The sequence below is a fragment of the Adelges cooleyi genome, unplaced genomic scaffold (assembly GCF_023614345.1).
Source record: "Adelges cooleyi isolate 19-005CV unplaced genomic scaffold, UGA_ACOO_1.1 ACOO_flye_CR_arks_rails_tigmint_CR_PRNA_1, whole genome shotgun sequence".
In the NCBI taxonomy this organism is placed as follows: Eukaryota; Metazoa; Arthropoda; class Insecta; order Hemiptera; family Adelgidae; genus Adelges; species Adelges cooleyi.
In genome coordinates this window covers 2276077-2300396 of record NW_026095751.1, presented here as the reverse complement: position 1 = coordinate 2300396, position 24320 = coordinate 2276077, and the positions used below count along the sequence as shown (strand labels likewise).

The following is a 24320-nucleotide window of genomic DNA, read 5'->3' as shown; positions in this document are numbered from 1 at the left end:
GGCAGCTTGTAGAATGTTTTTTTTTGTTTTTCTAAATTTACAAAGTTGTTCTTTACATGTATACTGTAGGCGATGAGATTTCAGAGTTTTCAATAGATAATCGGTTTCCACCGGTGTAATCTTAGTAGTATCGACTATTTCGTTAAGGAGAATACTCATGTTAAAAGAAAAATTAAAAACATTGTTAATTCATGAAAAAATATTCTCTGATTTCACAACGAATTTTAAATAAAATACGACCTATGTTTTTGTGTTAGTAAAAAGTAGTCGTATATTTGACTTTATTGTACATATTATATCATTCACTGTACAATACTATAGTATAATTTCAAAGACTAAACGCAAAGACAAAAATTATTGTTATACTTTATGTCCTGTAATTATAGAAAAACGTTTAGTTAATTGTATGATATAATGATTTCAGAGTGGTTGCGTTAACAAGCACTATGAAGGTTGTATTGATTTCGATTTTGGTAAGTTATTTTATTATCGTCGTATGAATTTATCAGGTGCACAAAAAAACCTAACCGATACAGTGGGAACTAATATGCCCCATATTAGGACGGGGAAGGTTGAGTGCACGAAAAATATGCGGGACTGTGGCAAGCGGTTTGTGGCCAAAATAAAAACTCTGGAAGAGCCATTACCCATACCTGACACGCCTGCCTTTAGAACTCGACAAATTTTAGATGACTCAGAGTGAAAACCACGACCCAAAAAAAATCTCCTTTGCTACCGGTTTTTTTCGGTTATAATAGTTTTAAAAATGTGTGTGGCAGTTTTATAATTCATTTTATATGTATACTTAAAATTTAAAAAAAATATATATATTTATGTTATAGTTCATTAATAAGTTTTCTGGATATTAACTGAGTTGTATATTACACATTGCCCGCTATGCTTAGCTTAGCTAAATTATTGAAATTTTGTGCCTAAAAATAATTAAACAAAATGTATTTTATTATAATGCTACTAGATGTACTTACAACTATAATTTAAAATATATATATATTTGTAATTGTGTACACCTAATAAATAAAAAACTATCATCTAAAACATGTTATAGTTATTCAATATTAAATGTGTCGATTTGATTAAATTTATAAGCCAAATAGTGAATCGCAAAAACTAAAAATGTATAAATGAATTGATTTATTATTTTAATAGGAAGAACCTAAAATGTTTGTATTTTATGTAGTGGATGTTAAATGGATACACACAGGTAAAACAGCGACGTATAACACAGTGATTTTTCAAAGAAAATTTGGTTTCATTATTATTTACTCAATTGTATAGTAATTACTTGTGTAATATAGGTAAAACATTGGACAACTTTCCTAAAACAACACATTGATGTTTACCTTAAACGACTTGTCTAATTACTATTTTTGAAACACTTAGTTTTTTTGCCATACCAAGATTCTAAATTATATTTAACTTTAAGGTTATTATCACTAATTTTGACTTAATTTGCACCAGATTTTAGCAGCGTCCATATCCAACGTTGTTTTTTCATACTATTTACCAATATATATTCATACCGGTCATGGCAATAAGAATACACACACACACTGTAAAACAATAATAATTTAATTATAATCTAAATTGACAATGATCAGAAAGACAGTACGAGTACAGTGGATACATATATATTATTTATTATATTATAATAATTATATAAATGGAATTCTGGAGGATTGTCCTAAGATTGCTTTTTTTTTTCTCTCTCTTTCTCTCTGAACACCCATCTGTATAACAATCTGTACACTTATAGGTTTCAATTTAAATAGGTTTTATCAACAACATGTATTTACATTACATTATATACAATACAAATTTTATTATGGTAATAAAATAAAAATATAAGGCTAAAAATAAAAAATAAAACCAAAAAAAATTGTTTAAATTTATTTAATTGACAAAAAAAAAATGTAATCATAATAATAAATAGTACTATTATATAGAACTATAAAACATTAACTTGTTATCAATAGAAAATATTATTTTATTCGCTTTCCGTTTGGCGTTATTAAACAATAACTGTAACATATTTTTACTAAACGATACGATACGATAGTTAACAATATCACTATGAATAGGTAAAACAATAATAATAGTAGAAAAAAATATACTAGTACAAAAATGTGTAGACGGTTACGAGGACCATATCATACTCGAAGCGTTTGGAAAATCGTTTCTTGGTCCCGTAAAAAGTGTATCTTATACTATATAATCTGTAAAACTAGAAATTTTCGTTTCAGGACCAGATCCGGTTGTTTTCATGGATCCCCTTTGTCCCAGCCGTGGTTTGGATTCCTCGGGCAATTAAATGAAAAAAAAAAAACTTAGATGTTTAGACCAGCTATCAATTATTATCGGTTGATAGGCCAGTAATCGAATGCCGTCCATGCGCTAAGAGTTTGCTCACATCAACTCTTACTTTCAGTTAATAATCATAACTCGATTAATGGTGGCTATCCAAACAAATCACAAATTAAATTAACGACAAAATTATTATGAAAATGATTAAGATTTGTTCGATTAATCAGTTATGATATTTTATTGAACTATTGCCCAACTCTAGACTTGTGGAAGGAACGCCAACGGGGAACTCATTGAACGGCTACAGACTTTTACTCATTCCAAACGCTTTTTTTGCAACTCTGGGTATAAGTCTCAGTTGCTTTCGTCTTAATGGTATCTAAACCATGTAATTTGCCCGCAAGGTTCCTGGCCAAGAAACACAGGATATCCTACCTCGTTCTTCGCAAAGTTGGCAACAGTGTTGTTATTTTAGTGACCGGTTTTACGTATTGCACGACCTGCACCGGGTGACGTGCGCCCGGTGACCGGCACCAGCCAAGCGCCGACTACAGGTACTCGACGATGTCACATTTGACCGCTATGTTGGGACACGACGATATGGACGCCCGGTGATGGTGATGGTGGTGATGGGACGACGCGGACGACGACTTGTGCGCTCGCCGCTCGGTCAGCAGTTTCTGGAATATGGGCAGTATTGCGACGTCGAGCAGCTCGCCCTCGGACAGGGTGTTCACGCGGGACATGCCCGCGGCGCCCAGCGACGGCGGCGAGCCGGCGCGACAACTGCTCGCCGCCGGATCGACGGGCGAGTCGCCGCCGGAACCGGATTCCCGCCGGCGGCCGTGGTAAACGTTGGGCGTGCTGTGCATGTGCGGTGCCGACGGACGCCGCAGTCCCGGGCCGCGGTTCCGGGACGAACTCCTCTCGGACACCGACCGCTGGATGGAGCTGGGCGTCGGCGACGACGAGCTATCGTCCTCTGCGAATGTAAATACATTACATGTAAATACAAACGAAAAAAAATGTAAACATGTATATGACATTTTATCGTGAACCACTCGATATCTCAGGGGAATTTTCCTTTTATTTTTCTTAATATTTGTATACACATGGATCTCACTTTTTCGAAAATGCTTTAACATGGATATGTCTTTTGGCTGGGGGTTATTTTGAAAATGTCGACGTGTTAAGTGTCACAGTGATGACGTCATTATCTTTACGCCATGAAGGAGGACTATGGAGGGTAATTCTGAAAATAAAGTTAACAGTATCCACACTTTATGCAGATACATCAAGTTGCGGGATATATTAGGATATATAAGGATAAAATTATATATATATATGTATATATAATAAATAAAAAGATTGTGAAATGAATTTGTTAGGTAGGCACTTACTGCGAACCACGGAAATCGATTTATGAGAAATGTTAATTATTGATAAACGTTGCCAGTAAATCGATTAAGGGGGCTCCATACAGACCATTTTTTTAGTCAAAACACATAATTTTCATTCCATCGCACAGGCCTAATCAGTGATCCGATAAGCAATCTAAAAACAGATTTGAATTTGTCATGAAGTTTACTTAGGATTGGTCGAGGTACTTTTTTCAATTTAACCCTTTCTAAATTTTATTTTAAAATTGTATAAAATGTTCAAACGTGTTTTATACATAGTAGGAATAAGATATCAAAAAAGTACGTCGACCGATTACAAGTAAATTTCATGACAAATTCAAACCTGTTTTTATATTACTTATCGGATCACTGGTTGAGCCTGTGCGATGGAACAAAAAATGTATGTTATATTGACTAAAATGGCTTTTACTCGTAGACAAAATGATTTAAATTAAAAATAATACCTTGAAGCTTATACAAATTAACCGGTAAATTTATTGAATGGTCGAAATTTATTTAAGCACATTTTGTCTTAAATATTGCCTACACAAAACTCGTTAAAAATGGTCTGTATGGAGCCCCCTTAAGGCCAGATATTATAAAACTACTAAAAAACGTTTGGCCACAACAAATATTATCATCATACATCGCAAGGAGATTATAGATAGGAAATAATTATATAATTATCAGGACATAATGATGACGTTGATGTATCTGCATAAAGTGAGGATACTCTTGACTTTATTTCTTTTTTTGCTTTACTCCCTTTCCTAACTTAGTTTATTTGATAGCGAATTTGAAACTCAAACGGTAACGCATACATTTTATTATTTTTTTAAACTGACCATAATGTACTTAAGAGTTTGATTGGTCGATAACCAGTTTTGGATAACTATTTTTGAAGTTATTAAAGTTTCTGAAACCTAGGGCAGGAGAAAAGGTGGAGTGTACTACTATTTTTATTGGCACGCACCTCCCCTCTTATCCTAAATTTTAAACTCTTATAACTTTAAAAACGGTTGTTCATCACTGGTTATCGACCAGTCAACATTTTTAGTACATTATTCTCAATTTAAAATGTTAATGAAATGCATGCGTCACCATGAAAAATTCAAAAGTTGCTGTCAAAAAACTAAGTTGGGAGGGAGGAAAAGACAATCAAAATTAAGATGAAATTGTCTTGAAGAAAAAAGAAAAAAAAATTGATTTCCTTTTAAACCCCGTGTGATATTGAGTGGTAGGATGAAGTCGCGACCAACTGTGTTGTATACCGTCGTCTGTCGGCGAATCGTTGTTGTTGAGCAAACCTCTGGCGACTGGTGGTGGCGACCGGTTAGCGTGCCTTTGGGTCTGCGTCAGCCAAAGCTCGTCTTGGTGTACGAACGTGGGTTGTTGGCACGTCCTCTTGGTCTGAGGCATGGACGGTCGTCGATGAGTGCACCCCACGGCCGGTGTCGCAGAAGTACTGGACCGTCTTTGGCACGACTGCGAAAAAAAAAATATTTACCATCAACAGTCCGTAGGCGAATAATTCCTACATACTAAATACAATCAGATAGAACCGTCTGCGATAAGAAAACCAGCCAGTGACGGATGCTGATAAGACACAGCTGATAATGGTTCCTGATGAGGCATGAGTGGTAATTGATAAGAGGCAGCTGTCAAGGGATCAGCGAAAGAGAGTTACTACCCCACAGATTAGATAAAACCGTATAGTGCACTTGATTGTAAGACAAAAGATTTTTTAAGTAGCGATTTTTGACTGGTCCAAACTAAGCATTGTATTAAAGTAGTGTATACAAACACTAATGACAATAATAACGTTCACTGGTAAGAAATGCTGATAACATTACAGTGATATTTGATAATATTTCTTTCCCCAGGATTACTTTTTTCATAATTTGTGGCATTACCATGTAGCAGATTCGCTGAACTTCAAGACTACAAAAATCCAAGATGAAATAACTGTACTGCGAAATCTTTACGGATAAATAGATCATCAGGGTAACTTTGGAATTTAGAAAACTATTAATCATCATTGTCATTGCTAATGCTCCTCCGGACAGTACTATCTATTTGGGGCTTTGTCGTACAAACCGTATATTGGATCTGTTACTCTGAGCGAGAAATTATAATTGTAATATTGTGTCTGGCTAAAAGCGAACGGCCGTCGTTGTGTCACAAAAGATAATTGAGTCTTAACTCTATGCACCAGTGTATATCATTGTAAAACGTACTCGAGTTGGCGATGGCGTGTATGAAATCGGCCTAATTGAATCTTCTGCCGGCGGTAATGCAGGTTCCACGGATATCGAAGGTATCCTGGCATGCCTTTGGCACAGTTTCCTGGAAAATCAAAACCAATTAACGGTAAACTTTATGGCAATTCAGTTTAGATTATTGTAATTACAACAGTTTGAATGTAGTGAGGCATTGTAGCGATTAAGTCTGTCTTGCGACTCTGGTATTATGTATAAAAAAAGCTAGTGTTGAAAAAAAAAAACACTTACTTTTCCGGCGATAGCTGTTCGACGGGCATGTCCACGATGCCGTTCGGTTCTTCTTCCTGAATCACTTCCACCTTAGTCTGTTTTTCTTCCAAGGCTTTCCGTTCTGTAACGACATCTACGTAGAAATCAAAAGGAAAACTCGATCGGATTACTAAAGGAGGCGATGGTGGCATGGTATTATTGTTTACAAAACAGCCCATGGCGGACGTTTTCAATCGAGGAGGCTTTTTCATTCGGTATCAATATTCCAACGGTACCATCGATACGACAACTAGTGTAGACTATTAATACTCACTCATTTCGGAAAGCTTTAGAGCGCGGTAAGTGTCCAGCTTCAACACCATTGCGTCGATCTCGCGGTCCACGTCCAACAGCTGTTGCCTGTACTGTTGATTTTTGTTCCTCTGGGCTCGGATCTGTTCCTCCGTATCGCAAATGTCTTTGTAAGTCTTCGACATCGGCCTTAACGTAGCCCGGATCCGTTTGTCCAATCCCTGCGGATTTCTTTTCAACTCCACGATCTGCGGGAAAAACACACCAGAATGAAAACGTCGTATCTTCCACAACCCAACCGGTTCGTCTTGGTCCTCCTCCGACGTTACTCAGTGATGTGACGTCAGAGGATAACAAAAAAAAAACACACACACACACAGTGTTTAATAGTAATCTGTGGTCGAGAGCCAAAATCTACTAATATGAGCAAAAAATAAAATTTTGAGATGTTACTGGTTAACTCCGTAAAATGGCATTTTTCAGGACAGGCAGTTTAAGTTATTTGAAACAATGTAAGTAATTACAACTGCCAATGCACTTGGCGCACTCTAGTGGTGAAAAAAATCAACTATGCAGTTATTTATCTTGGCCACTGAAAAATTATACACTTTTGTAATCCAACCATGTTATTATTGGCAATTAAAAAAAAAGTGGAGTTAATCGGTTTGGCATCTGAGCACCTAATATTTCTTCTCGTGTCAAAATATGGTAACAGTAGCTCTAATAATAAATTAGATTTTAAAAATTATACATTGAAATTATATGTTTTATTAAAGAAACACATTGTATGTTACTTATCATGTTTGTAAATTGTATTAATTGTATTTGGACGACCTATGAAGTATAATAGATAATATTATATAATATTATATACTAAGTATAAGTTGTAGTAAAAATGGGCGAATTTAACAATTTTTAAATCACTCTCCTGCAAAGTACCATGGTTTGATTCAATGTAACGATACGAACCGTTGCTGTGACGAAGGTTAGTTTATGGCAACCACTTTTGTATCAGCTACGCATTTAGAGTCTTCAATTCGTAGAATGCATTTTAATGAATAATACACGAAGAGTTACAAAAACAGTTAATTGTTTATGCTACCAATTTCGACTAATGGTCGGAATACGGTGGGTATAGATTATTTTGAAATGTTTTATTTCAATAAACGTTATGGAAATGTATCGTTCGGTAGGAGTTTAGTGGAAAAAATAATTTAAAACTTAACAAATTTATTATTTAACAGCTGCCGCCCTCGCCCATTTTGGCGTGTTCCTGGAAGGAAAGCATCAATTTATGAACCCTTATCCACCTACGCGTGCGACGAAAAATGTCATAAATTGATCGAATACTATATTATACATAATTTCTACCGATAACCTATATATGTATATAACATTCTACCATAGAAAAACATTAAACCTAATAACGCGTTATTATCATCATATCACATATTCGTTATTGTACCCTTCCACGAAAAACGTACCGACCCTACACGTTAATTCGACAAACAAAACCCACCATTAACCCTTTTACTCCGTTCGTGGATTGGTACTTAATTATAATTAAACACTAATTATCAGTCGCGTTCAAATACGAATAGGAGTGTTAATTTTGGCAATACAAATACCGTCTATGTTTAAAACCACTTGGCCGATTTCTGCGCGTAGTGAAACTTTAGATCAGATAAAAGTGTTTAATGCCTAATTAAACACTTTTAATTCGGCCCACGAGAGTCGAAAAAACTCTCTTATCGGCAGACGTTATCGGACGTTTCTTATTATTAGGTTCTTATCAGGAGCCATACATATAAAACAAATAGGTAGCCGACTCGAGTTTAAAGTCCCGTTAGAGCCATGAAATTTTGGCAGCCATCGTAATAAGCGCAAATTATACTGATTTTGTCATGAAATAATTGATTACGCCGAGAATTATATTATAACAGCAAAATAACATTATAATATTACAATACAATATTCATAAAGTATTATAGATCTTGTTATCTGTTATTACAATGTATTTTTCACAGCACATTAAAAAATTGTACGGCTTAATTACTAACATTTTCCCTTCTTAATCACAAAATAAGAACTGTCAAACTTCAGTTATACTCGGCTATCTAGTCGTTTTATATACCAGCTGTGTCGGGAGCCGTTATCAGCTTTCTCTTAACACTATTCTCTTAACAGGAGCCGTTATCAGATGTATATTTTCACCCTGATCTCTTGTTTCTTATCTCATATCAGCATTCGCGATCAGCTGTTTCTTGTCAATGTCGGGAAACGGTAGGGGCAAATCGATGAAGCTAACTCCTCAGATAGACCCTCAGCACTAAAACATATTCATCTTTTAACGAAAAAAAAAACCTAGTTATTTATTCCGCTTCACGAAAAAAACATTTAATCGTGGATATGTTCTCATATCCCTTATGACGTATCTCTTGTAAATTATCTCTTATCACTAATATCTTATCTGTAGCTGAAAGTGAAAGTGTAACATTTAAATGGCAGCATGACATTTATTGTATCCAGTCCAATAGCATAAGCCCTTTGCACGACGATTTTGGCCCTTCCGTTAGGTATTTCAGGGTTACTATCTCACCTGAGGTTCTTTGGCCACATCTTAAGAAGGGACGGATCGAGCCTGGAGAAGCTGATGATCGAAGGATAAATAAAAGGGAAAAGGAGCCGTGAGAGAACATCGATGCGTTGAATAGACCAGATCGAGAACATCTCTGGCTCTCCCCTGGAAGAGCCAATTCGATCGGCAGAAAACCGAGAATTTTGGAAAGAAATTGTTGCCAAAGTCAACCGAGAGGTCACCTAACTTAGGGGTCACACTAAGGTGGACTTAAGAAGAAGATCTTACTTTGGGTATGAACACCAGGAACAGCGTGGCGGTCGAACAGAACAGTATGAACACCGATATGATTATGAAAGAGGCGTCTTGTTGATCGCTCAAGACGAACGATATGGCGGCTCCGGCCACGCACATCAGGACCACGTTGTACACGCTCATGCCGACGTACTTGGAGTCGTTCAGGGCGGGTATACTCACGTGTCGGGTTTCCCAGGCCAAAAACGCACCGAATACCTAAAAAAAAAAAAAAAAACGCCACATCAAAATACCATAATGTCGACCGTCGGGTTTTGCTTATTATTATTATTATTGTTTTCCGTCGACCCGATGGATGGCGTATTGGGCCAACCGAGTGCGTTTTCTCTCACCATTAGCGAACCCTTGTATATGTAGATACCGGCCAGAAACACGGTCATGTGGTCACTCTGGCAATACTCGTTACACGGCACTATGACTATGTCGTCGTTGTGCGGATGAGGCTGTAACAAAACGATAACAATGTAAATTGTAGACCATTGGGGTTTTTATTTAAAATATTTTCCATCGAAAATTCGCCCGGTATTCGTTTAGGGCTTCACCGAAACCCGTCTCTACGATATATTCCTACAACAACCCGTCAGAAACTTATTGGGAGTCTGTACACGCAACCGCTACATACAAGGAGTCCCAAAAAGAATGGCGGGGTTAAGAATGATGGGGTTTCAAACGGCTGTAGGTTGTGAAGTATTGGACCTACGTTGCTTGAATGAAAGAAGCAGTTGTCAAGTTTCGAATGATTGCCACGTTCAGTTTGTTAAGATGGCGTCCTCGCAAGAGAAGTAATCGAGCTCTCGAAGCGTAATTCAGTTACGACTATGAAACATCTAGTGGCAGAGACATCTTGTGGCAATTATTCAAAACTTGACAACTTCTTCTTCCATTCTAGCCCTACAAGAGCGCTGTAGATCCAATACTTCACAACCTACAGCCGTTTGAAACCCCACCATTATTTTTGAGGCACCCTGTATTTTCCAAGTAGCACCGATTCTCCTGAATATTTTATACGTGGAAGAGCATATTAAAAGCTGTTAAGGAGCTTCCGAAACTTTGCCTGGTTTCAGGTGTTCCTTGGCTTTTGTGGTTCACCCCGAAGGGTAGGTTAGGATCCCCTACGACCACGGACCGACTAGTAGCGCTAGGCGCTAATTGCGAGGAAAGTTTGTCTCAACAGAAGTGATGCTGTAGAAATCAGCATCTTAGTCACCTCTTATAACAGGCAGCCGAGCTCCTTGAAATTAGGCTTCAGTAGTTAATTCTGAGAACGTTCCAAGACCAAAGTAACATCACCTATAGTATGTTTAATTTATGTACACGTATCAATTGAATGCAAGCGAATGCATGGTAAAAGGAATTGATGTATTCTGTTCATTTAAACATCCTTCTAACGCATTATACTTGTAAAGGGTTGTGTATTATCCTTATTTAATGTCGGAAATCGCCTAAATAAAAACTATACCTTATCTAAATAATGTGTTTGCTATCTGTGCTGAACACTGTCCTTATTAGGATATGAACATAAACTAACAACATTAGGTGTAATACACCTAAAAACTTAAAATTCCAATTTTTGTTTTATTTTTTAAGTTATTTACAGCTAGAACATTTTTAAAAATAAAGTGCCAGGAAAAATAAACTAAATATTATGTTTTTTGTTCCAAAAAAAATTTTAAAAAATGGTTAAATTTAGTTATACTGTGCACAACGTTATTAAAAATAAACGGAACAATTATTGTTTATTTAAACAAGACATTGTGAGAATTTTTTATCTTTCATCATAATTTCCGTTTAGTATTATATTATAGCATGCTTCTTAGCGGTTAACGGCACACCAAAGCGATGACCTCGAAACGATATAATATATAAATATATAATATACTATTATATTCGCTTGCACCGTCAACGTAAACGCAGTAAAGCGGTATATTGGTATAGAAACGACAGGATAATTTATTCTTTTGAGTAAAAGACCTTTCGGTTTTATCGGAGAGCCCCTACCACTTGCCCACTTGCCTTTTAAAACAATCGTCGGCGGCCTGGTGTAGGCAGGGTTAAGACACCGGAAGATCACAAAAACCGCGATACCGTTATATACAATATTATATACTAAATAATAACAATATGGGCGTTGTACAATAATGAATTTAAAAAATATGACATGGCGGTTCGGTGGAAAGAAAATTATACCAAGCGAAATCATACCTAAGAAGTACTTTATTGGGCCGAACATTTAAAAAGTGTACCCCTCCCCATTCAAAATTGTTTAAAAATATACCCTTTAACTTAAAACTATGGCGACTTATTTTTTTCAAATAGTCCAATGAGTTCCAAATTCGTATGGGATATTTTTTAGACACTGTGCTGCAACAGATAAATGTTGACAAACAAAACGAATAGCACAAAACCCTTTCTGCCAAGAAGGTGTGGAAATACTTTTTGTTTTTATCGCTTTTTTTTAGGTAAACTGTTTGGGCTTAAGTTCTAAAAACTAGACCGAAGGTAGATCTAGAGCGGGCCTATAAATGTTTATTTTTTTTTTGCCATTCGACAGAATATGACCGAGAAATGTGTTGAAGAAAAAAATTGAAACTTTTTCCGCAAATGGAAGTCAAGGAAAACTTCTCACTAGGTCAAGTCCGTTTTGTTATTCAAGAGAACTAAAAGTTTTAAATGATCATCAACTTTGCACCGCTGGATCTCTCTATATACACCGTAATACCGTAGGATTATGATCTGCTTCCCCAAAAATGAACGTCACTAAAAAAAAGTATAGTTGGATTAATAAAATAACTGGAAAATGCTATTATTTATCGATTGGCTCGGCCAATTTAATGTACAAAAAAACGTACATATAAAATTTAAAAAATAATTAAAACGAAAATCCCGTTTCAAACTGGATACCGGTGGCTGGATGAAATAGTTAATTGCCAAATGATACCATTGTACTATCAATCAAAATATACCTGGAAGAGTCTCTACGCCCGTTTGTTTCCTCAGATAACGCCTGTCCAAGATAGTCGTTGGTGACAATGATTAGACATTACCCGATTGTCGTCATCGCCAAGTAGCACATATTTTGTGTAAATTACATAACTGGTGTGGTATAACTTATAAGGGAGGATTTGAATGCTATTGTGTTTGACGGACGGTGAAACGTGTCACACGGCGAGTGATTAATGCTATATAGGTACGGGCTAAAGACGTTCACAAATGATAAATTATTTTGTAGCTCTCGAAACGCAAAGCAATATTAAATGCTCGTTGGAAAACGACTTGATAATAATACAGGTGTGTAATAATATTTTGCCAGCAAAAAAAACAGTTGGGTTGATCAACTTAAAAACATATTGCATATTATGTTTTTTACAAATTCTATGTAATTTAACAAAAAACGCAATGGTATAAAATTTGACTAAGCTTAGAAAAACAACAACGAAGAAGCCTAACAAATACGTTATATTTATGCTTCGCCGTAGGTAACATTCGCATATTGTTAAAATAAAAATAAATGTAGTCCAAACAAATACCAAAAAAAAAAACAATTGTTTCTCAAAAGTAATGCCACACACTACACGTACGTTTATTGTAAACCGTTTAACGGGAAAATTTTCGGAAAACCAATACATTAACATATGATTAAAATATGTGCAGTGAATAGTTGCAATAATTTTATTTTGCAGAAATATGGTGAGCTGCCAGAAGGAAATCATTTTGGGCTTGGTGCTGTCGTTTTGTCAATCGGTGCGATTCTTGGAAACCGGTTACGTGTATGACACAAAAGAATACATCACAAAAGATTGTCTCCATAAAGATTTGAAATGCGCATTCCTCTTCAGTGCGTTGACATACATGCGGATAGTTCAGATTTTAATTGGACCCGAGTACAATATGCCAATAGAACCGATGTCCGGCTACATAAGTAATTACAGTTTCACTGTTAAACAACAAATTGCTTCGCTGTACAGTCTAAACGAAAAGCGTGTGGGATCGTTGTGGCTAGTGATATTGTACATTAATATGTTACCTACCGTGTCCTACGATTTAGACAGAGTAGGTAGATTATCGGGAGACTATCGGAAAATTGTGGCTACACACAAGTACGTCGTTGAAAAACTGCGCAAAGACCTGACCCGATGCCGCAAAGATAACGCCTACGATAACTTCGATGGTTTGATACAATCGATTCCTGATAAACCGACGCAAGAAGAGCTGTTACTTATGCTAATCGATATCAATCACACGGCCGAAACGCTGCTGTACAAAAACAAAGAATGTGCGACGGGGCACGACGCACAGTTTGCCGAGGAAGCCATGAAGTCTTTGAAATCAAGAAAACTTTTCTTAAACAGCTTGGGTTCGAGAGCAAGTGTCATTAGAGATTTAATGACCGTGTTCAACGTGCAAGTGGGCTGGTCCAACATGACCGACCTAATGGAAAATGCACTGTTTAAAGCGCGCACACTGGACTGGGAAACCGACAACCTTGTAAGTATAAAATCTTACTACGAGTTGACGTTTTCGTTTCTGAAAATCATCATGTTCCGGCTGACGCTAAAACACTTGGCGTATCTACAACACTATGCAGACTATCCGGAATACTATGTGCATTACGCGCAAGAATGGCATGTCTTAGTACAAGAATTTGGTGGACTGTTGAAATTGACCGACGACTTACACGTCAGGGGCTTGCTTACTTCTTTCAGTAATCTCTGCAACGGAACACAGAAAATTGACAGTGTGCTTAGCTATGTATTAGTGATAGCGCATGCGCTTTGCCTGCCTCTGGGGTGTAAGAGCACCTTAAAACCATTCGATGTGGACAATAAAGAATTTCAGATACCCTATGAAACTTCGTTGAGAAGTGTTATGGTACGTTTGGAAAGCGTTACAACTAGCCGTGTACCGATCGAGTACAACAGTTTGGAAAACGCTAGAGTTTTTTTGTTTTATCTCAGTACGGTGTTTATCGAAGTCGACTTCAGTCTCATTCAGTTACTGATAGAATATATTAAAGAAATCCAATTGGAAAACCAAATGGTGAGGCTCGAAAATGTTCAGCCCATTTCGTCGGATTTCGACTACTTATAAAATAAATTGGCACTATTCGGTAACTATTATAATATATGTAATACAATATTGTTAGAATAACCCATTTGTACGTCATATCATAACTGCAAATTTTAATAAAATAGCATTAAGATTTTAATTTTTTGTTCACTATTTTGTTATAAATTAATTTCTAGATACATTGGTTAAATAAATAGATGTTATTGTAACATTTTGCATATTGAGTGCACTGTTTTATGTTGTTAGCACATATAGGTTATTGAAAATTGTCCGGTTGTTTAGAGGTCATTTGCGTTAAAAATTAAAAAAAAAAAAACATTTTCATCTTAAAGAGAACCTGTCTGTTTTACGGTAAATCATCGCATTTTTGCTTATTATTAAATTTATCTATTACACTATCTAATGTACTCTTGTTTTATTATGGAAAAATACCAAACTCCTAATTAAATGCATTTGAGAATATAATTATAAAATTATTAGGGTTCGTTGTGTGTTATTAGTAACACGTATCGTGTAAATTCATCGATGCAGAACCTAATGATATGTCTTTTTTACAAATGTGGTTATTAAAATGGCGTAAAAAATATCAATAATACTGCAAACCTGTAATTAACCCTGGACTTGTGTCCTAAATTTTTTTAAAACGAATATAATATTTTACGATGGCTCTCTAATATGGTATCGACGTTCCTATATTAGAAGCTCCACTGCAGTACAAACAAGAACTTACGTCGTTGCAGTATAATAATACCTACATTTTATAGTTCCATTTGCTGTTATGTTATAAACAGAAGTATAAAATTATTACAAGTTCATCAAACCGGAAGTCAATTGAATTGTAAAGCGAGAAACACGTGAAGTATTATTTCGGGTAATATAAAATAAAAATTGTCTTAACCTAATGTTGATTTTTAAAATTATATTACCAATTACTGTTAATATAATAATTACCGCTTTGATGTAGAGCTCACTTAAGTTATTGGTTTTAAAATAATATTAATTTTGCTGGTATTTTTTCAATCCCTGTCACAGCAGTTTTAAGACATCGTACGTTATAGGAATTAGTTTAAACATTGTTATAATTTTAAATTAAAAACAAGATATGTAATATCTTTGTAATTTTCATTGTAATTTTCAAACGAAATAAATGTATGTATTTATATACATTTTTAGCACTAACATTAAAAAATCAATATTTTATTTGCTTAGTATATATAAAGCATAGTAATTTATAAATATAGATAAAAACGTACGCAAAAGTTTTTAGATGATAAAAATTATGTATTTGTTTCTATAATTAATAGTGCATTTTAATTTTTATCTATTACACTATCTAATATACTGTTATTTTGTAATGGAAAAAGACCATAATCTAATTAAATTCTTTACATTTCTATTTTCCCGCTGTGTAAAGTGCGGTTAGAAATATGAAAATGAAGTAAGTGGTAGGACCTGATGGGTTACCAGTAGAGATAAGGCAGGTGTTAGCAACTTAGGTAAAGGGTGGTGAACAAGTTTATTTAACAAGGGGTTTTTTGATGGTAAAATGGCGGATATGCGAAGGAAAAGTATTCTGGTACCAATATATAAGGGCAAGGGATATGCACAGGAGTGTGGAAATTATAGAGGTATATAACCGATGAGTCATATAGTATAAAGGTTATAGAACAGAGATAACGGAGTGAGACTACAATATCGATGAATCAGTATGGGTGTCTGACATAGTGTTAGCAGGAGAAAGTCAGGAGAATTAGGTGAGAAACAACCGCATTAATTTAAATATAAAGTATTAATTTCGAATATTGAACTCTAAAACAAAATACGATTTGTTTTTGTTTAGATTAAAAAGAAATCGAGAAATGGCAAATCATCAGAACGATAACAAATCGTTTATCACTAACGTTAGGTTGCTAAAACTGACCGGTCTATATCAAGTGCTAAATCCAGTTAAAACTGAAGGTTCAAATACGTTTTTGGGTTACAATGTTTATCAATTGGCTCACATTATAGCCACAACGTGTAACGTGACATTTTTGATTTTCTGCGTGACCGGTCTATTTACCTGGATGAACGACTTTAACCAGTGGCTAAACTGTTGGATGCTATCAGTAGGTGGCTGTTGTACGTTGCTAAACGTTATTCTAGTCAGCCAGAAATCCGAAGTCATTTGGAAATGTTTCGACATGATGCGAAACGATTTCTTAGCTTACAACTATTATAAAACGGACATGGCGAAATATTACAAAAGAAAGACCGTGATAATCACAAACATACAGTCAACAGCATTATTTTTAATACTACTAATGTGGTTGGCCAACCCTGTATTCATCGCTGATTATACAGTCAAAAATTCAGACGGCGACTTGGTGACATACCGGAACAACGTCCTTAACATTTTACTATACCCGTTAAACGTTAAATTATATAATAGATTTTACCCAACAATTTACATCATTGAAGCCATTATATTAACGCAATGTATTATTGGATATATACTATTCGACGCATTAATCGTCATTTTCTGTTGGTCAGTTGTAGCACACCTGAAAACAATCGCTACGGCGTACGAACTTTTGGGATACGAAATTATCGAAAGTATGTGTCCATCACCTCTACATTTACTCAGACAGTTTTTTTTTTTTTTGTACACTTCCTAAATTTATAATTTTGGTTTATGAACTTGTATTTTAGACCAATCGGTAACATTAATAGAAGAACTGAGAGTAATCATTTTGGACCACACGAAAGTAATATCGTGAGTTAATTTACTATGATTTTTTTTCCTTCGAATAACAGATAGATATCGTTACAATTTGCATTACGCGGTTTCAAATTAAATTTATTCTCTACTGTCCGGATGTTTTTTTGTAGAGTAATGAGAGACTTTTTTCGTACTATTCGGCCAATAATAGCAGCGCAGATTGGACTCTCTGCTTGTGTACTAGTTTGTGCGACCTATGCCTACATGACGGTAATACATTAGTTATTATTGTTATCTTCGAGTAAGCATTCTGGTATTTAATAAATACTTTATTATTACAGCGTTATTTTAGCGGAATGCCGATTATGTGTGTAACGTCGATGAAATATTTAAGTACCATGATGTTCAGCGTAATACGGTTGTTCGTTTTGACTAAGTTTTGCGGACTTGTCGACCACGAGGTATCCCGTATCGGCGTGAATTTGTATTTATTCTACACTTTTTGCCTGTACACGTAATAAATGTATAATTAATCATTTTGCGTCCGAAAGAAATCTAAATCTCGAATATATAATATAGTAACATATTTTGCTGTTTATAATATTATGTTCTGCCTACTATGTGCATCTCGATGTTTAAAAATACAACTGTCTTGTATATTTTAATCATAATATGGCATAAAATACCTTGTTTGGTTACAGGTGAACTCGATGAATTTCTCACTGTACAGCTGTAATTGGTTAGATCAAGAGTTATCTTATAGAAAGTTACTGTTGTTGGCTATGACTATGAATAGTGCCAATATGAAGACGATACTGATAACACCATTGAAAAACGTCGATTTAAAGATATTTGCAAGTGTATGTATCAAACATTCATGTGTATGTATACTTCCCCGACCGTTATACAATCTTAACGGGGTATTTTTTTTTTGGCTGTTAAGCAACTATATTCTTCACAATTTCGCGAAATGCAAAGATAACTGCAAAGATCTCAGTTACTGTACTCCAAAAACTTTATTTTATTTACTCTATAAAGTGTCCGTTTTTTTAATTTGACATTGTTTTTATTTATCAATCAGTGTTAACTTCAATGTTTAAACTTAACTAATATACAGCTTACCGATAGTAAGTATTTCGCTAAGCCAAATTATACCTGCTATTATTATTTAAACTATAAATCATACTAATTTCAATTTAACGTTTTTATTCTTCTTCAATAAACATTCATATTTATTTACTTTACAAAGTGTTCATTTTGTAATTTAACATTAATGATTGTTTGTTTTTAGACTATACAAATGTCGTATACAATTATTTCCGTTCTACTGAAGAAAAAAACAAAATCACAAATGTAAGAGAGCATATTATGAAAAAATCAACTAGAGATACTATAGATACACCATAAAACAACAGAGATAGAACACTACAATATGCATTAGAGTTTGATTATACTTCGCTGTTTGTCAATCACACGAAAGACGAATAAGTTCTAGGACACAAATAAATCATTGTTCAAATGCAATATTGAGTGATTAAAAGAAAATACATTTTTGCTTATTATTTTATTTGTCGATTATTTCTTTTAGGACGGTTTTTTGCCAATATAAATGTTAATTGTAATATTTTGCATATTCAGTGCACTGTTATATGTTGTAAACATTTAGAGGTTATTGAAAATTTTCCGGTAATTTAGGTCATTTGCGTTAAAAATTCAACAAAAATAAAAACAATTTCTTAATTGACCTCTTAAAGAGAAACAGTCTGTTTTAGAGTAAATTATAGCTTCACAATCGAATCCAATTGTTTTAAAAAAGGGTTTATTGTGTACTATAGTTTTTGTGTTTTTTTTTTTAATAACTGCAACTATTGCTCTTTATGACTAGGTTTATTTTTCAATTTTTTTATATATTTTTACTAGTATGGTGCCATTTTGTTTCTATGCGTTTTCTCTCTATCCGTGTTTGTTTTTGGTGTCACGTTTAATTTGTCATCCTTGGTTGTTACCGTTATACACTTGCAATTCCTTACACCCCGAACGATCTAACTTTCTTCCATTCCATCTGATCTTATCTCTCACTTTACAACGTACAGCTTCGCGTCAACCTCAACGCCTATCATTTTTTTCCAACGCCTTTAACTGTCGCTGCCATTTAATCCCGTTATAAATTGCACACAATCGTTCAACCGCTCCTCCGTAAAATCAACAACGTTAGCACAACACAAATAAAACTCCAAGTCAAAATCATTGGCCCATTTTCGGGCCAACAAAACACAGCTGTACAACGTGCACAGCACACAGTTTCTATATTTTCCATAGTTTTACATGAAAATGATTTTTCTAAAGTATACCGGGTCACCAACTTAACTCCGTTCTTACTAATTGAAACTTGGAGTAGCTGTTGTCAATGAAATGAATAAAATTCAAAATTAAATCGCCATAATGATAATGGTCTTTGCTTTTACTCAGCTGAAATGGTATCTGAATGTTGGTGACTATGTTTTGACGTTGTTATACCATTTAATTATTGCTATCAGAGTTCATAAAATACATATAGTTCAGTATCGGTGAGTGGGGGGGATAGACTACACGTTCATAGATCAGTAACCAAATTATAAACTATTATGAGAAACTATGACAATATTTCCAAATCATCTGTTTAAAATAAATATATATATATATATATATATTATGATTTCATTCAAGTTTACAACTTCTACGAATTTTTTATTTGTTTTGCACAATATAAAAAAAATATTCACCTGTTTATTATGTATCTTTTATTACTGCCTAATGAGTATCAGCTACAGTCATATCAATTGGGTATTGATGTGGTTTTACGAGAACCGGCCGGTTAAAAGAAGGTTGATGTTTTTTTTTCTTTTTTGACATAAATAATATGTCTTATGGCTATGGCAAGGAATCGGCAGGGTTAGTGTATATTGCATAGGACCAAAAGGACATAGGACATGTGCATAACCTAACGTCGTTCCTTCGAGGGAAATATGTTTTATTTTTGTCAAAATAACAGCATTTGCTTAGGATATTTATAATAAAAGGCACGTGCGCCTGAAAAATACATTTCAAACTGAACGGTAAGCGGTTGTCAGTCTATTACATTACCGACTGCATGGTATAGGTACGTTATTATTTTTTTTTACAAATTCTATGTAACATAACAAAAAAACGCAGAAATATAAAATTCGACTAAACTTAGGAAAACAACAGAATAAGCCTAATAAAAACATTTTATTTAGGCATCGCTAAACGTAAAGTTTGAAAATTGTAAAAATAAAAAAATGTAGTCCGAACAAATACCGAACAAACAATTGTTTCTCAGAAGTTATGCCACACAAAACACGTTCGTTTTTTAGAAACCGTGTAATGGCTGCATTTTCGGGAAACTAATACATTATTATATGATTAAACTACTTGTGGTGAATAGTTGCAATAATTCTAATTTCATCGGTCACAGAAATATGGTGAGCTGCCAGAACGAAATCATTTTGGGCTTGGTGCTGTCGTTTTGCCAACCAGTTCGACTATTGGAAACCGGGTACACGTATGACACAAATGAATGCATCACAAAAGATTGTCTCCATAAAGATTTGAAATGCGCATACCTCTACAGCGGGTCGACACACATGCGGATAGTTCAGATATTAATTGGCCCCAAGCACAACATGACATTAAGACTAACGGCCGGCTACGTAAGTAGTTACAGTCCCACTGTAAGACAACAGATTGCTTTGCTGTACAGTCTAAACAAAAAGCGTGTGGGATCGTTGTGGCTAGTGAATATGTACATTAACATAATACCTACTCTGACCAGACATACCAAGGATGTGCGGACAGACTATCGAAAAATTAAGAACACACACACGTACGTCATTGAAAAACTGCGTAAAGACCTGTCCCGATGCCGAGAAGGTAACTCCTACGATAAATTTGATAGTTTGATCAAATCAAATCCTATTAATCCGACACAAAAAGACCTGTTACTTATGCTATCCGAAAACCATCAAGCGGCCAAAATGCTGCTGAACAAAAACAAAGAATGTGCGACGTGGCTTGACACTCAGTTTGTCGAGGCGTTCATGGAGACTTTGAGTGGAAGAAGACTTTTCTTAAACAGCTTGGGTTCGAAAGCAAATGTCATTAGAGATTTAATGACCGTGTTCAACGTGCAAGTGGGCTGGTCCAACATGACCGACCTAATGGAAAATGCACTTTTCGAAGCGCGCACACTGGACTGGGAAACCGACAACCTTGTAAGTATAAAATCTTACTACGAGTTGACTTTTTCGTTTCTGAAAATCATCATGTTCCGGCTGACGCTAAAACACTTGGTGTATCTACAACACTATGCTGACTACCCGACATACTATGTGTATTACGCGCAAGAATGGCTTTTCTTATTACAAGAATTTGGTGGATTGTTGAAATTGACCGACGACTTACACGTCAGGGGCTTGCTTACTTCTTTCAGTAATCTCTGCAACGGAACACAGAATATTAACAATGTGCTTAGCTTTGTATTAGTGATAGCGCATTCGCTTTGCCTGCCTCTGGGCTGTAAGAGCACCTTAGAACTATTCGATGTGAACAATAAAGAATTTCAGATACCTTATGAATTTTTGTCGAGAAATGTTATGGTACGTTTGGAAAGCGTTACAACTAGCCGTGTACCGATCGAGTACAACAGTTTGGAGAACACTAAAATTTTTTTGTTTTATCTCAGTACGGTGTTCATCAATGTCGACTTTAGTTTTATTCACTTACTCATAGGATATATCGATGAAATTAAATATGAAAACGAAAAGGAGAGGTTCGAAAATTTTCATCCCATTTCGTCGGATTTCGACTACCTATAAAATTAATTGGTAACTAGGATTAATGTAAGACAATAATTTTAGAATAACCCATCTTTACGTCATGTCACAACTGGGAATTTTAAGAAAATAAAAATAAGATTTTATGTTTGTTTTCTACTATTTAATATATATTTCGTTAAAAACTATTTTGTAGATACATAGTTAAAATATATAGATGTTAATTGTAATATTTTGCATATTCAGTGCACTGATAAATGTTGTTAACACTTATAGGTTATAGAAAATTATAGGTCACATGCGTTAAAAAGTCAACAAAAATAAAAACAATTTCTTAATTAACCTATTAAAGAGAAACTGTCTGTTTCATAATAAACCATAGATTCATAATCAAATAATTGTTTTAAAAGAGGGTTTAATGTGTACTATAGTTTTTGTGTTTTTTTAATTAACTGCAACTATTGATCTTTATGACTAGGTCAATTTTTTAAGTTTTTGAAATATTTTTACCAGTATGATGCATTTTCTCTCCATCTGTGTTTGTCCTCCGTAAAATCAACAATGTAAGCACAACACAAATGAAACTCCATGTCGAAATCATTGTCCCATTTCTGGCCCAACAAAACACAGCTGTACAACGTGTACAACACAAAGTTTCTGTATTTTCCATAGTTTTACATGAAAATGATTTTTTTAAAGTATACCGGGTCACCAACTTAACTCCGTTCTTATTACTTGAAACTTGGAACAGCTGTTGTCAATGAAATGAATAAAATTCAAAATTAAATCGCCATAATGATATTGTTTAAAGCTTTTATTCAGCTGAAATGGTATCCGAATGTTGGTGACTATATTCTAACGTTGTAACGCCCCTTAACTATTGTTATCAGAGTTCATAAAATACATATATTTCAGTATCAATGGGGGAGGGGGGATGGACTACACGTTCATAGATTAGTTACTAAATTTTAAACTACTATGAGAAACTATGACAATAATTCAAATCATCTTGTTAATATATATATATATTATGATTTCATTCAAGTCTATGCCTTCTACGAATTTTTGATTTGTTTTGCACAATATAAAAAAAAATATTCACCTGTTTATTGTGTATGTTATATTACTGCCTAGTGAGCATCAGCTACAGTCGTATCAGTTGGGTATTGATGTGGTTTTACGAGAACCGGCCGTTTAAAAGAAGGTTGTTGTTTTTTTTTCTGTCTCGAAATGAAAAATATGTCTTTTGGCTATGGCAAGGAATTGGCAGTGTTCGTGTACATTGCATAGGACCAAAAGAGCCATAGGACATGTGCATAGCCTAACGTCGTTCCTTCGAGAGAAGTATGTTTTATTTTTGTCAAAATAACAGTATTTGCTTAGGATATTTATAACAAAAGGCACCTGCGCCCAAAAAATACATTTCAAACTGAATGGTAAGCGGCTGTCCGTCTATTACATTACCGGCTGCATGGTATAGGTACGTTATTATTTTTTTTACAAATTCTATGTAACATAACAAAAAACGCAGAAATATATGCCACTAGATGTTTAACATCTAGTGGCAGAGACATCTTGTGGCAATTATTCAAAACTTGACAACTTCTTCTTCCATTCTAGCCCTACAAGAACGCTGTAGGTCCAATACTTCACAACCTACAGCCGTTTGAAACCCCACCATTATTTTTGAGGCACCCTGTATTTTCCAAGTAGCACCGATTCTCCTGAATATTTTATACGTGGAAGAGCATTAAAAGCTGTTAAGGAGCTTCCGAAACTTTGCCTGGTTTCAGGTGTTCCTTGGCTTTTGTGGTTCACCCCGAAGGGTAGGTTAGGATCCCCTACGACCACGGACCGACTAGTAGCGCTAGGCGCTAATTGCGAGGAAAGTTTGTCTCAACAGAAGTGATCCTGTAGAAATCAGCATCTTAGTCACCTCTTATAACAGGCAGGCGAGCTCCTTGAAATTAGGTTTCAGTAGTTAATTCTGAGAACGATTCAAGACCAAAGTAACATCACTTATAGTATGTTTGATTTATTTACACGCATCAATTGAATGCAAACGAATGCATGGTAAAAAGAATTGATGTATTCTGTCCATTTAAAAATCCTTCTAACGCATTATACTTGTAAAGGGTTGTGTATTATCCTTGTTTAATATCGGTAATCGCCTAAATAAAAACTATACCTTATCTAAATAATGTGTTTGCTATCTGTGCTCAACACTGTCCTTATTAGGATATGTTCATAAACTAACAACAGTGTCATACACCTAAAAACTTAAAATTCCAATTTTTGTTTTGTTTTGTAAGTTATTTACAG

General features: G+C 34.9%; 1 protein-coding gene across 2 annotated transcripts in view; it reads right to left on the bottom strand.

Annotated features, from left to right (window-relative positions):
• Positions 1 to 1623: 1623 nt before the first annotated feature.
• LOC126836412 (gamma-aminobutyric acid type B receptor subunit 2) overlaps positions 1624 to 24320 on the bottom strand; it is a 169079-nt gene continuing 146382 nt past the window's right edge. For both annotated transcript variants that reach the window (XM_050569782.1, XM_050569773.1), the window contains 7 exons: positions 9731 to 9841; positions 9372 to 9596; positions 6528 to 6753; positions 6233 to 6335; positions 5960 to 6068; positions 4994 to 5207; positions 1624 to 3304 (listed from right to left, as the gene is read on the bottom strand). In XM_050569782.1, coding sequence (XP_050425739.1) covers positions 2871 to 3304; positions 4994 to 5207; positions 5960 to 6068; positions 6233 to 6335; positions 6528 to 6753; positions 9372 to 9596; positions 9731 to 9841 — 1422 coding nt within the window. In that variant the 3' untranslated portion in view covers positions 1624 to 2870. The remainder of the gene's footprint in view (positions 3305 to 4993; positions 5208 to 5959; positions 6069 to 6232; positions 6336 to 6527; positions 6754 to 9371; positions 9597 to 9730; positions 9842 to 24320) is intronic.